The sequence below is a fragment of the Pteropus vampyrus genome, unplaced genomic scaffold, assembly GCF_000151845.1.
Source record: "Pteropus vampyrus isolate Shadow unplaced genomic scaffold, Pvam_2.0 Scaffold415, whole genome shotgun sequence".
In the NCBI taxonomy this organism is placed as follows: Eukaryota; Metazoa; Chordata; class Mammalia; order Chiroptera; family Pteropodidae; genus Pteropus; species Pteropus vampyrus.
The window spans coordinates 110,073-125,156 of NW_011889196.1; the positions used below are offsets into that span (position 1 = coordinate 110,073).

General features: G+C 45.0%; 1 protein-coding gene across 1 annotated transcript in view; it reads left to right on the forward strand.

The window, feature by feature from the left end:
- Positions 1–15,084, forward strand: part of ZMYND11 (zinc finger MYND-type containing 11) — a 71,851-nt gene that overhangs the window by 40,334 nt on the left and 16,433 nt on the right. The window contains exons 5-8 of the mRNA XM_011380919.2: positions 11,349–11,426; positions 11,980–12,072; positions 13,527–13,614; positions 14,173–14,228. Coding sequence (XP_011379221.1) covers positions 11,349–11,426; positions 11,980–12,072; positions 13,527–13,614; positions 14,173–14,228 — 315 coding nt within the window. The remainder of the gene's footprint in view (positions 1–11,348; positions 11,427–11,979; positions 12,073–13,526; positions 13,615–14,172; positions 14,229–15,084) is intronic.

Sequence of the window (15,084 nt, forward strand, 5' to 3'; positions counted from 1 at the left end):
ATATTTCTTTGGAATGTTTGCCTTTCTGAAAAATAAGCTATTACTTTACAGATACAGTTGATTGTTATCGAAAAGTAGCCTATGAACGTCAGATTAGCATTTTGCTTCGAAGAAAATTCGGAATTCGAGTAATGTTCTGTTTCCCACTCTTAGTACTGAGAACTCTCAGTAGTTAAAAAAAATTTAAAGCCCTTTAAAATTTTTTTTAAAGCTTGCTGTAAAAAATTCAACTAACTTAGAGGAGGATAAAAAAAAAAAGTGAAACTCCTGAAAGTGCTTTCACACAGCAGGCGCATGTTCTCAGACCTCTCCCCGTGCTCGTCTGTTTACATCTGTGTCAGTGTAACTCTCTGCACCCCACCACTGCCAGGTCGTTTCTATTCAGCAATGTCCCCCGGTGTTTTCCGGGTATCGCAGTGTGCCATAATCTATCCAGCCAGGCCCCCACCGAGGCGCGCTGCATTGTTCCAGCGTCCTGTCTGACGGGCACTGCGGCACTGCAGCCTCCCTGTCAGAGGGGACGTTTATGTCGCACGCTCCAGTCTGAATTGCATTATACTTCATTTTTGTATGAAACTGAGGTTTATATTTTGTTTTATTTGGTTGTATTTGAATTTCATATTCCTGAAATAGCCATGAATTTTTTAGACGAAAAAAAAGAGAGAAAACCTTAATTTTAAAGTGAATAGTGCTTTTGAGATTTTATTTGCCTAAAGGATATATCTTTAAAACACAGTATAGTCAGATGTATTTTTTTAAATGAGAGAGAATAAATTTATATACATCTGTGTAATTCTGTCTAATCACCTTCATAGGATAAATTCGTCGAAGTGGAATTCTTAAATTTAAAAGATAGGCACATTTAAACCTGTGATTAAAATCACTGCGTTGTCCTGCAGAGGATTATACCCATTATGCCAACATGAAAGTATTTTCCAATTTTTTGTTTCTAATTTGATAGGGTACAAATGGATGTCTTATTTTAATGTTGCTTCATTTATATATGTGTGTGTGTGTGCGTGCGCGCGCGCATGTATTTATTTATTTATTTAATATATTACAAAGTCATTTTATCCTTCGATGCTGTGGTTACAGAAGGTAGGCCTGGGTGTGTATACAAGCCTGTGTGTGTGTGTGAGCACATATATGTATGCATGCATGGCTGGTGTGTATGTGCATGCATAGGTGTACGTCTGTGCTGTGTGTACTCGGAGGAGTGTGTGCGTGTGCGCGCATGTGTGTGCGTGTGTGCACTGCACACTACACTCACTGGCGTCGAGTCCTGCTGGGGAACATCACGATACTGTTTGAGTGATGACTACTTGACAATTTTAATATACGGGTAAAAGGCACTATGTTAAACCCTAGGACCGCCCCAGAGGTTGGAGCTATGGTGCCTTTTAGAGCAGTGCTGTTGGGGAGACCTTTCTGTGGGGATAGACGTTCTCTGTGTTGTCCAGCAGGAGCCACTGGCTACGTGTTTGTTGAGCACTTGAATGTGGCCTGCGAGACCCAGGAGCTGGTTTCAGTTTGGCACACGCGGCTTATGGCTGTCCCCTGTATCAGTCAGCGCAGGCTGAGAACCGTGCATTCCAGGCACCCGCGGCACTCCAAGGGAAGCACCTTTGGGATAGAATGTCAGCTTCGTGACTGGCCTGGCATTTCTTCTGCCCATCAAGACATCGTTATGACTTGGAAGAGTGCTAACGGAAGGACGCAAATCAACTTGTCCCTTGTGAACACAGCAGGTTGGGTAGCAGACACTGCGTCATGGCTGTGAGACACAGTGTATGTACCAAAGTGTGTATTCCACAGATGAATGGCTCTCGTTTCTGATAGTGCTGCATTTGCTGTGAAGCTGGTGCCTCATAAAAAGTCAGAAAGTTAACTTTAGGGAGAAAGCAAAACAAAATAGTTGGCACTTTCCAGTTGAATGGTTTTGAGATGTAGTTTTGAGAATGGGCCCGTTTCCTCCACCCTCTCGTAACACGTGAATGGATGTTGTTCTCATAAGTTGGAAGAGCTATAGATTTGTATTATAGCTCCTTTTAAGTTCAGATAAATTAAAATTTTACGTGTAGACTAAAATGATGTCATTAGGGAGCAAAAGTTAGCGCTCTGAGTTGTGTATTGTGTTGCTGTTACTGAGAGCACATAGAAAGTGCTAGAAGGGAGGGCCACGGTGACCTACTTGTCTCTTTTTCCATATTTGGGCCTCTGAAGTAGATTATTGCCCCAGTGAAATCCACCCAAAGATTTTTATCTTGGGCTTTTATAATTATATTTTATGGTGATGTAAAATTTTATCTTACAATTCTTTATGACCCAGCTTTGGTTCACTTTACATTCCATTTATACTTATTGTGATTTTATATGGAAAGATCAGTTTAAGTCACAAAAAAGGTATTCAAGGTAGTAGACAGGGGATGTATTATTCCACTGTCTAGAAAGTACTCATCTCCCCTCACATTTCAGATGGCATTTTTCTGTTTAAGGATCACAAATTTTTAAGTTGCGTTAACATACAAACTGGTGAATGAAGCTAGCCCATTAATAAAATACAGAAACACAAGGAAAGGTAGATAAGGAAACGAAGTAGTCTCTGTGGAGAATCTTATTCGTAGCTGAAGTACGTCGGTCCCACACAGACAGCATAGAGCTCTCCTGCCTTCGCGGACCTGGCTCTCAGGACCCCTGTTGTCGGCAGGCAGACCTCTGCGGGCACCCGAGGATGCGCGCCCCTGCCTGGTGCTTCCGCGCTGACGGACTGTTCCTGAGGCTCCTTCGAATGCAGCTTCTCTTTAACGTATTTGGAATGAAGATACGTATTTTACAGGAAACCTAACAACTTAAAAGAGAAAGGAGTTTATAGAAAGCGTTTCAAATTAACTTTTAAATTGGATGTTAAACCCAGGTACTAGATATTTTTTCCACATGGGTTATAGTATACTCATTAGGCAGATACTGAAAATTAAGGAATTTAATGGGTCTACTAAAACAAAACCAAGACTAAGTCGCCATTAGGAGGCCCCCTAGGGCTTAATCAAGGTGGTACATACAGACTTAATTCTGGGTAACTCACAGTTTGAGTAATGTGCGCTGTGACTTTTGGCTGTTTTGATAGCGAAAGAAAGAATCGTGGTGAAAGCTATTTCTTGAAACTGGAGGTGGAAATTTACTTCTGAATCCCCTTTTCATTCTTTTCTTTCTTTTGGGTATGTAGGTAAGATGAGAGAATGCTCAGTTAATGTTCAGAATGAAATGGTATAAATGGCTTAATGAAAATACTTTGAACATGAATTCCTTATGTATCTACTATGAAACTGATTGTTCTTGCTTTCTGGCCTTCGCTTGTTAATGTGGGAAATCTATTAATATTTTCACCCTGAAAGTAAGTGCATTTACCTTCAAGATACATATTAAAGAATAGGGAATGGAGATTTGATTTTTAAATAAAACAGAAGCCTTTTTTGGGGGGAGGGGAGAGGGCCTTTTTAAAAAAAAAAGTAATAGACAATCATAGTATCGAACACTGAATGAAAATATTTTTTTACAATTTTTAAAGCCAACTGGATCCTATTTTTATACTAACAAAGTAGAAAATTAATTAAAAAAAGATCTTAATACAGTAAAACAGGCAGTTTTACTGTTCATCACAGTCTTGACTAGGGGAAAAAGTAATGGGAACGTTGATAAAGCCAGAAGATTTTAAAATTTGGATCTGGGATATAAAACTTTAAAACCTCATGTATTATTATCTAATCTCTTTATAAAACTACCTGGACCCAAGTAGGAGAGAACAGGAGGCACCTGGTTTCCACATTGCCCTCCCGTTACGGGTTTGACAGTGCCACGGTCAGAAAGGCTTGGGTATGAGTGTGGAATGTTTGGGGTGGTGGTGTCTTTGACCTCTGTGATAAGTATTTTGTGGCTTGTTTAGAATCCGAATGGAATTTTGTCTTTGAATTTTAACTCTTAAGTAAGGAGATGGTAGTTGGGCCGGTCTGTATGTCAGGATGGGTCCATCTTAATCTAGGTAAATAGAAAGCTCACTTCGTGTTTCCAGTACTGCTGAACTGAACAAGTGTGCACTGTCTTTCATCGTCTGCAAATGCAGGAGGTAGGAGGGGAAGGCGCATGCAGGTGGACAGGTGGTGTTCTCGTTGGCTGGTGGTCAGCCTCCGTGAGTAGAGAACAAATGATACTCATTTCATGACCTGAAAGCAGAGTCATGTAACTTATTTTCAGAAAAGAATGGAAAGACTTAACTCCACTGAGGAATGCATTCTGCTTCTGCCTTTGGAATCTTGTTTTTTCATTAAAGATTAGTATTGTGTAGAAGAGGAGGAACAACTAGATGGACTAGAATACCTGGTTTCACGAAGTTTATCTGAACGTTCTTTTCCTATTCTTGGGTCCCTATAACTCGCCAGAGAGGAGCTTAAAGTTCCTCCCCAAAGTGCATTTAATATTGAACGATAAAATTCCTGACATGCATAGTCACATCCTATATCTGTAGCTAATAATACTTTAGCAATTTTTTGTGACTATGCGGATTTAGTGGGTTGAGAAATACTACGTATTTGTGCAATACCGGTTGGTTTTGTGGCCTGTGGAATTAATTTGAGATGCTTTATTAGTTGGTAAGTCACCCCGGACTGACTGCTATACAACTGATTACATCATCTGAACCTAACTCGCTGACCTCAGTCAGAGATCAGAGAGTCGACTTTGTAAAACTTAGCACAGGTACAGGCGGAGTAGCAGTCGGTGCAGTGTGTAGCTGTGGTGAACAAGACTGGAAACACCGTGCGTCAGGGATTCTGCAGGACCAGCCTCCTCACTGGGCGTGGGGTGGTGTTGCGTTTCTAGCACATCTCCGAGGGTCTCCCTCAAGATACTCGTAGTAGTTTGAATTATCCTCTGAGTTCCTGCCACCAGCTGTGAGAAGGCGTATCTGTGACAGCTTAAGGGAGGTCTCAAAGCTTACATTTACATTCCTTTACATTAAAAAAAAAATACAATGGCCGGAAACTTCAGTGCAAAGGACTGTTGCTGGATTGGCTGTAGGGGTCCAGGGGAGAGCTGGAGGCACCCCCCCCACACACACACATACGTGTGTGCAGTGCACGCTCCGTGCATGAGTGAGCTTCCGCGCCGGCCACCACTGAGACTGGCGGCAGGTTCGGTGCTCTGGTCTTTGGTCTTGTATTACAGGGTTAATTTCAGTGTGTCGGTACCAGTGGTGAAAAAGACTGAATGTAGGTGTGTTTTTAGAAAATTATTCTAAAAAATGATTGTCATTGATTGGTGTTGGGGTCCCAGTGGTATGGGAGGGGAAATAGCAGAGATTGGGGCCACTCCCCTCCCCCCGCCCCCCTAGACCGGCTCTGTGGTTAAAGTCTCAGTTTTGGGGATTTCTTATGAACACTGGGATTCCTTTGTATTCCGTCATTACAAGTTGTGGAGGGTACTGCGCAGCCTCTGATTTCAGTAACGACACAGGCAGTTTACGGGCGGGTAGAATTCGTCGTGATTCTTTTCCGTGCGTGGTTGCAGGCAGTCATGGAGGAGTGCTTGCAGCACTGAGATTCCTCAGACTGCTTAGGTCTTTTACATGCACATTAGCATTTCTCTAGTGACTTGGGGGCCAAAGGGGCCAGAATCCCCAGTGTGCTGTTCAGAACAAGCCTTGGGGCTGAGGCCCTGGAGTCTGCTCTCCAGCATGTGTCCCCAGGTGGTAGTGAACTCACTGCCCTTTAAACGAGCTCTCTCATTTGTTAGGGGCCAGCAGTGAATGATATGTAGGTGCCATCTGGAGACTGGATGGTTCCCACACCAGAGGTAAACGGAATGGTTTATAGCGGCCAGAATGTGCCAACACAGCTCTGGCGTGACTGACTTTTGGAAGGATCTCATACTGTCGAGTTCAGCTACATGGGGTATTTTTTTGTCGTAGGCAGTGAGGTTGGTTAGGAGTGACCGTCGTCAGTTCGGTCCACCTAGTGGCTACTGAACACTTACTGCGTGCCGGCTAGCGTCCAGGGCCCGGCAGGAGAATGCTCGGCGAGACCGTCGTGGCCCCTGCTTTCCAGAGCTGGAACTAGTCAGGGGTTGCAAACTGCAGCCCGTGGGCCAGGGCAAGCCCGCCACCTGTTCGTGTACTGCTCATGAGCTAAGAATGGGTGTCAGGGTTTTAAATAATTGAAGAAAAGTCAAAAGAGGAGTGTTATTTTGTGAAAGTCGTAAGAAATTACTGTTTTGGCGTCCACGAGGCTTGTTAGAGCACGGCCCCGCTCACGGAGCATCCGCGCTGTCTGCGGCCGCTTCCTCGCCGCGGTGGCAGTCGAGCGGCTCGGGCAGACACCGGCCGTGTTTCCTCAAATCCCAAATATTTACCATCGGGCCCTCCTGCCACAGGAAGTTTGCCCACCGAGAACATTCTAGATACTGGGACTCCAAAAAGCGCAAGGCCTTTGTCTTTAGTCAGAGACTTGGGGACTTGGGTTTAAACCCTCGCAGCAGAATTGTGTGATCTAAGGAGATGATACCTTGATTTCTGCTTTTCAGCGTTTTGGGGGGATATTCGGCGTGCTGAAGTGCTCTTTCCACAAGTTCATTCTTTACAGAAATACATCTGTACAACTGAAAAGCAGAGTCCTAGGTCCATTAAAAATTCCAGACCATTTAATCTTGAATGTCCCATCAAATAGTGATGCTTGGGCCATGTAATCCACAGTCAGCCGTGGGTCAGAGTTGTTCATACCTCCTTCCAGCTAGAAACACCGGGAGACGCCGCGTGCGGCTCCTCCTTCACGACTTGTCTCTGGATTTGCAGTAACCCAGCGATCATTTGTAACTGGCTTAAGAGTCCGTCATTCAGGGAGATGCGCAGGGTTGGCCTTCGTTTCCCCCTTGGAGGAGAGCGGCCCCTCGGCTCTCTGTAACGGGCTCAGGAGCCTCTCGCTGTAGCGGACGGCGTCTCACGTACTTTTGAAACACGGTTTCAGCCAAGCGATTACTGTCGTTTTAAAATGGGTGCGAGAACGGCGCTCATAGAATGGACAGCTTGTCTCGTAATTTCCAGAGTTTGACCCAAATCACTCCTAGAGCTGCCGGTGACAGGAACAGTTCCCAGAACTTACGGGGCTGGCCCGGGTGGGTTCTGAGCTGCATCCTAGGGTCAGAGGGACCTCTCCTGAGCAGTCCCGAGGGCCAGCGTGGAGCAGGTACAGGTCTTCAAGACCGGAGGAGGGCTCAGGTCTGAAGCAGTCTGCAGACGGTGCGCAGCATTGCTTCTGTGTTTTCTGAGCTTGTCCGGAGCTGTCCGCTTAGCTACGTTGCAGACAAGAGTATTTATCTCAGAAGTTGACCCTCTACTTTGCATTAGTCAGCGGCTTTTTCTCAAGTCACTATAGGTGCCTTGGTCTGTGAGTGTCACAGAAGGCAGTTCACAGTATGTTACCTAAGAACTCCCCAGAAGCCTTACAGTGCTCCTCTGGGACAGAAGCTGAAATACAAAATCTCCAAGCGACAGCTGGATCCTCTCAGAAGGAAAGCCCACCGAGCTAGCAAATCTGAAAGCGTCTCGCAGCAGAGGCTTGTCCCTGCAGAGTGTTGGGAGAGGATTGCGTCTGTCCCGGGTCCTTTCCTGTTCGCTTCAGTGGGAAGCAGGCCCCTCCCAGGCCCCTGGGCGCCTTGAGCAGCCCGTCCCTGCACAGAGCTGAGCCCCGGGACGACCATTCATGGACCAGCGCAGTGCTTGTGTGCACTTCATTTTTTGTCTGGTGTCTGCAGTAGAGTCCCATGTGCATCACTGGAGAAGATGTATTGAGCAGCTGTAGAAAATAAAAAACCAAGTAACAGAGGCTTTCGACAAAGTAATTTTCCTGGGCTGCGAAACTCCTTTTGTTGAGTCCTAGACAGCCCTGAACCATTGAAGTTTCTGATACGGTGCCTGCAGAGAACGAGCAGGTGATGAAAGGGGCAGTAAGGGGGCAGTTCTGTTTGTTTGAGCAAGAAGATGGACAAAGGTACTAGGCCTGGCATCACCGTACCAGAGAACTTTTGAAGGTCACCATTTGACACCTCGCGGCGCAGCAGCCAGGGTCACATTCGGAACTGCTGCACCGTTGGTGCAAGCCCACAGCCTCTTTTTTGGCACCAGTGGTTCTCAGTCAGGGTCGTCGTGTGTTAGAAATGCCTGGGGTGTAGCAGCGAGTGCTTAGGCCCCTCTGGGCTGGCACTTCGACTTTGGCGGGCTTTTTCTTTGAGGTAAAGCAATTTGCAGGGGTTCACTTGAGTCTTGAGCATACTATTTGACAAATAGATGCACACACACCTGTGCACCCAAGTCCCGCTGAGGCAGAGGGTATAACCATTGAGTCCCCGTCCTCCCAGTCATTCTCATTACTTTCCATCACAGATAGGTTGTGCCTGTTCTAGAACTTTCTGTAAATGGACATCGGTGTTTTTAGCGGCTTTCCCAGGTGGTCCTAATACACAGCCAGTGGGGATCGGTGGGGAGGAGAGGACGGTGGGGTCAGAGGCAGCGCTTTGGTACACGGGCGAAGACCCGCAGTAGCCTTTTGAAGGGGTCGGAGCTGTGGCGGGGCAGGTCACATTTATTTAACCAGGGAAGTCATCTGTCCCCTTTGTTTCCTTTCTACATTTCGTTTGAAACTCATTTTTCCGAGCTCACGCCACCACTTTTAACTGCACACAGAAGAGAATCGAAGCAGGTTTAAACATGATGCAGACTCAGATTGTCACCCGCTAGTTTCTGACGTTAAGGCCCTCAGCCTGAACCGTGAAGTCACAGTCTTCCCCCCAGGAAGGAGATGTCGCTGCACATGGCTGCACTGATGCAGCAGTTCACTTAAAACGTGCACACGGATGGCCCAGAATGGAGGCGTGTGAGAGAGGTGACGTCCACGTTCTGTCTAGGTCTGTGAACTGGAAGTGGGGCCTGGAAATGGACCTTTCTCACACGGGGACAATGGAGTGCAGAAGTTACCCAAACTTCAGCAAAGTAAAACGGAGGGTTTCCTGCTGTTTCAGAGTGTTTTCAACATTTTTTTTAAAAGTGTTTTCATTGTTTTTGTTTCAAAGAAAGAACGATGTAGTTAGGACATTTTAGCCGGACTGACACTCGGATTCTAGCACGGCCTCAGTTTGGCCCAAGAAATGCTGAGTTGCTTTAGTTTCCAAGGCTCTGAAAACAAAAGTGGTTAGATTCCCATGGATGCCGAAGTGCTTCATAGGTCGATGACACTGTGCTCCTGCCACGCGCGAAGCACACAGCGGCCCTAGAGACAGGGCCGTGTGGTGAAGGTGTGAGGTCCCTGTTCCCACCGTCGCCACTCAAGAGAGGACGTTATGATTCAGCACTACATAAAGGGCTGGCTGTGTATTTCCCCTAAATAATGTTACCTGTTAAAAGAACTTCAAGCCCACAAATACTATCACAAGACTTCTGACCTCTTGTAGATTGCTATTATGTCTGAACTCACAAGTTTATGCTTTTAACGATCAGCTCGATATTTGGGCTCAGCAGTTCTGGTACCGCAGCGAAATGTTTGTCACGATGGAGTGTGTAGCCGGAGTGTGTAGACTGAGAACCACTGTGTCGTTCTCCTTCCTGTTTCAGGGAACGTAGGGTTCCCAAGAGGTGAGAACAGAGCAGCCTTCTTGGCTCGCTTACCTCTTCCCCTTCTCTGCATCCATCGGACTGTCCGGCTGCGCGTGCAAGGGTGTCCCGCTGCCACACCAGGGGTCTGGGAGTGTTAATAGCTGACGGCGCTTCAGACCCTCTGGCAGCTCCCTCTGCGCCCTGCGTGATGGGCAGCGCGGGAGCAGGGCGCTGGTCTCTGGCGGAAGGGTCAGTAGTTCTCGCGGTCTGTGTGCACGAGGATCACTGGGGAACCTGTTCAGAATGAGACTTCACAGCCACATCAAAGCCCCCTTCCCAAAAATTATAAACCTAGGTCCAGGGAACGTCATTGCCCTTTTAAGTTCCACAAATACCCTCTTGGGCTCGGTCTTGGCCGTGAGTCCCAGCCACCTGAGGAATCGAGCAGAGGAGTGAGCCAGCAGACGTGGGGCACAGGGCCTTCCCCCAGAAACTCCAGCTCCGATGCTCAGGGCTGAAGCCCAGCTGCACTTCAAGGCGTTTCCCCAGCCTCTCTGCGTGGGGCCAGTGTCGGGAGAGCTGCTCTGCAGTTGGCATAAATTCGGACGGTGTGCGCAGGTCAGACAAAGCTTGGTAAGGAGGGGCCGTGACTGTGTTTGTGCATTGCCAGAGAACCCAGGCGAGAGGTGGAAGGAGGGGTCACTTTAAACATGAGGTCTGCGAAATGGTCTCCAGCTAAGAAAACGTGTTTGCACTCTGTGTTGTGTGCGGATATTTTAATACCGTACGCATGTACGCTCAACTCTCTCAAGCTGTAGTTAGGGATTCTCAGTGAGAAACGTCTGTTCTTCCTTCACCCTGTCAAGCGTACTGAGATGACGTCCTGTGCGTAGAGTTCTTTGGGAGAGATAAGCTAGTGGCCTGAAAGTGAGAACACCCGTTCGGGACTGGCCCGTGCCGCTCAGTCCTCGGCAGTGTGGCCCCTCGTGGCTGCGTGTCTGCCGTGGGGTCCTAACCTGGGCCGAGGAGATGGGAACGTTTGTCCGTGTTTCCTAGCTGTCCAGAAAGAACTTAACAGGTAGAATCCTGGTTCTTTTCTTCATGTGACGTTAGATTTTCTGAGAGAGAAATTAAGAAACCTAACTAGCGTTTAGGCCAGACTCATAGAAATTGGAGTTATTTCTGAATAGATCAGTAGCATTTTAAAACAGATATATGGCCATGTGCCACTGCACTGCACGTAACTCATAAGTGACATGGACTTTTAATAACCTTTTTAAGAAATAATTTTTTTTTTTTTAATTCACCATTCGCTCTTGCTAATTTAAAATACACCCTACAGGACGTCAGTCATTGATTTTTGGGGGTGGGGTGGGTAAAATAAGTGATTATACGTTATGTTATTATTATGCCATCATCATTATCATTTCTTTTCATCTGAAAATTGGTTGAAGTTTCAAAATATCAAGAAAAGAAAAAATGCATAGTTTTCTAGAGTTCACACGTCAAGTACGATATACTACTTTCTGATTCCAGTTACAGTAATTGCTACTTTTGCTCTACAAATTTCAAAGATTTCTCTATTCAGATGTCGGAAATAGTGCATCTTTTAAACAAATTTTGTATACTATAATCTTTTATATGTATAAGTCTTTTACATGAATATAAACATACAAATGATAAGATTTTTATATCGGGCATTTCCTGTTTTTAACAGAGCATCAAGAAGAAGAGTACAAATAAGCAGGAGCTGAGTACGTACCTGAGGTTCATCGTGTCCCGCATGAAGGAGAGGGTGAGTCCTGCCGGATGGGGGTGGGATGAGGGGGTCCCCGTGTCACCCAGTTAAATTTCATTCCGGTTCACTCTTTAAAACTCAATGACCGGCAAGTAACAGAGACGAACAGGGCAGTCTGAAGGGTGGGAATCACTACTGTCATATTTCTTTTGTATAGTAAATAGTTCTATGAAAGGACTTTTAGATTTTCTTCATTTTGTTTTTGCTTTTGAACAGGCATTTCTTTCAGCTGTATCAGATTAGAAACATTTACATTTAAAAAATTCATTTATCAGAATGATCGTTGATATGGGACGGGGCTGAGTGAAAAAGGAGAAGGAATTAAAAATAAATAAATGAACGAACGAACGAACGAACGAATGAATGAATGAGAAGGAATTTTCCCAAGTAATAGTTCTTTCCGTCATAGCCTTAAGGGTCGCCGCGTTAAACTGTAACAGTGCATGTGCATTTTTTCGTTAAGTTCTAAAGTCCTTGTTGTGTAGAGACTGATGTTTTACCTGTCTCTCTCCAGCCATGTTTAAAAGTGCTGTATCTAATGACCTTTCAGGCTATAGACCTTAATAAAAAGGGGAAGGACAGCAAACACCCGATGTACCGGAGGCTGGTGCACTCAGCGGTCGACGTCCCCACCATCCAGGAGGTAAAGCTGCTCCCCTGCTGCTGCAGACTCCCTCCGGGGTGCCTGCCCTGCCTGTCACTAAAACCGGCAGATGTGGCCAGCACTCCCAGGGCTGCTGCTTTTAAATTTCATGTGCTTGCTCTGGTGCAGATTAGCTGTCATCTTATAAAAGGCCTGGCTTTAAGCCACGTGTGGATATTGGTGCTTACTTGTTGGTTAAAGCAAATGTATGGTTGCCTGGTTAGTTCCATGTTCAGGTGTAGAGTTCACACCTGGAGGTGGGTCCCTCATTTCAGCAGACGCGCTTAGTTTCTGTAAGGGAACAGAACGTAGCACTAATGTAGAGTCTTGGGAAACAGTGAAATGAACTTGAACAAAACAAAATTATTAATTAAAGTTTTCAATTTTATCTACTCTAGCTGAGGATTGTTGGGTTTGTTACTATTTAATTATTAATTACAGTAAAACCAATAGAACACTTAGACATGTTTCCAGTTAGGGTTGCTGAATTACTAATTCTGTAGCTTATGTGTCATTTTCAAATTTTGAAATCATATGGTTGGACGTAATAGCTTATAGGGAGACCATAGCAATGGAAATTATCTTATAAGTTTCCCAGTCCCCTTAGCGGCAGAGATTGACTGAAGGTGTATTATTTCAATGGAAGAAAAGGGTAAATGAAGGTTGTACCCTTAAAGTAGTTGGCAAATCCTGGATTAAAAACAAGTAATTTTAGTTTGATCTCCTACCCACAGATTTCACAGCCTCAGGCATAGCCTCTCCCCCCGCCACCCCTCCACCCCCCAAAAAAACGCTCTCAAATTTCCTCCGTGAGCTTTCTCTTTGGCAGCAGAAGGCAAAGCTACGGAGAATCCAGTGATGAAACATCTTCAGTGTTTGCCGCTTCACTGTGAGAGAAACCCCAGCATTGCCTCGGTGCCTCAGGGACATCTGGGCCTTTATTTTATAATTATTTATAAGTTAGTACCTAGTCCAATTCAGAATGGTAAACGTATCTTCTTTGTAGTTATGGTAAATTGTCACAGAGGCTGACAGTTCTCTGTGCCCCGCCCCCCGCCCCTGTCTTTATTCTCCTGTGTTAGAACAGCGGGCGGTATGTAGTTAGGGTTTCATCAGCCACACTGGCCCAAGCTTTCACTATTTACAAACCTAAGCAGGATTTTTTATCATCGTTACAGAATGAATGAGACATGCAGGCTGCCAGGTTCACTGTGGTGAATTAACACAGAGGACGGTGGTGGCTGCAGGGTGTCAGATCTGCCACACTCCATCGTACTGTCACATTCTAACCGTACATGGAGTAATGGGCATTTCTTACATATGGCCCATCAACACTGTGGGACACGGGTATCCGTGATGTCGTTCTGGAAAGTTCTGCTAACCCTGTTCGCACAGTGCAGACAGATGTTTTCACTAGTAACTCCTGTGCCGTTTTGTTTTTTTGCCCTATTCAGAAAGTGAACGAAGGGAAGTACCGAAGTTACGAAGAGTTCAAAGCTGACGCTCAGCTGCTTCTCCACAACACAGTGATTTTCTATGGAGGTTGAATATTTTTTTTTTCTTTCGTGTGCATTTTTTTAATACTGTTTACATTCCAAGTTGAGAAATGCCTTTCATAAAACATTACATTAAAAGTTTGTATTTTGATCTGTAAGTAATAATGTTAACGTTATGATTTAGTTTTAAAAATATTTAATAAGGTAGTTGTAGCTTATAGAATTGACTGTCAGAAAGCAAAACACCAGTGCACCGAGTAATGGACATATGATTCCTCATAGTTTTACGTATAAGCTTAGAAACTTAGCTGAGAGGCTTTTCATAATCACTGTGATTGATTATGGTCATTTCTCCATTAATATCCTATCATTTAAAGGTGAAGAAAGGCTGCTCTGTACCCAGAGAATTAGTGTTACGTGGGATGTGAAATTATAGCTGCCTGTAAAATTTTATTTTGCTGCCAGGACTTTATTTATAATATATATTTTCATTTTAAATGGTATGTGTCCGCTTTTGTCAAACTGAAAACTTAAATGACTGTATTAATTTTGATAGTCTTGTGTTTCCAGATTTCTGGTAATAGATATCTGTGTTTAATTACAGCAGACAGTGAGCAAGCTGACATAGCGAGGATGCTTTATAAAGACACCTGTCATGAGGTACTGTTCATACCTAGTAATTAAACTTGCTATATTCCAAGTTAATTTATTTCTGAATTCCACTTGCCTTTCTACATTTAAATTTTGTCATTTCCTTTTAAGTACAGTTTTATTTCCATGTTTGGTATACACAGGGAATAATGCAAATAGAAGGGAACATATTTTGGCAGATGCTTTCAGAGCTACTCTGGGAGATTTCTTTACCGAGTAACTTCTACAAGGAAACCGTTGACCCTTCTGTAACTCCCTTCAGGGTATTAGTCTCATGCTACAGGGACGTGTGTGGCACCGGGCAGTCAGTCAGTGTTACTGTCTTTGAATGAGTTCCTGCTAGACTGCACAGGCAAAAAAAACGACCGAATAACAAAGTTCATATTTATGCAGTAAATGAAACGTGTGTAGGGAAGGTTTTTTGGGTGTGGTCTTATTTGCAACACTCAAACGTATAACCACGTACTATCTTTGCAGAAGTGTCAGTGCTAGAAAAAGTTTTGTTTCTTGAATTAATTTCAAATTTGACTTTTTAAAATTTATTCAGCAGATATTTATCGAGTATCTCCCATGTGCTGTGCAGTGCGTTAGGAGGACTGCAGAGGTGATCAGGGCACCGGCTTCCTGCTCGTGGAGCTGTGTTCTGAAAAGGGAGACTCAGAATAGGTTTCTTTACCAGCTGCGAAAGAACTTTACACAAGAAAGTCCGGACTAACGTGGAGAGCCAGGCGAAGTGAGGGCTGCTGTCGCCGGGGTGACTCACTGGGCAGCTCGGGAGGGCCTTTCCGAGGAGAGAACCTTAGTCCAGGTGCTGAACGGTCAGAGGCCCCGGAGCAGGTGGCTGGGAGGGCGGCCCAGATGCGCC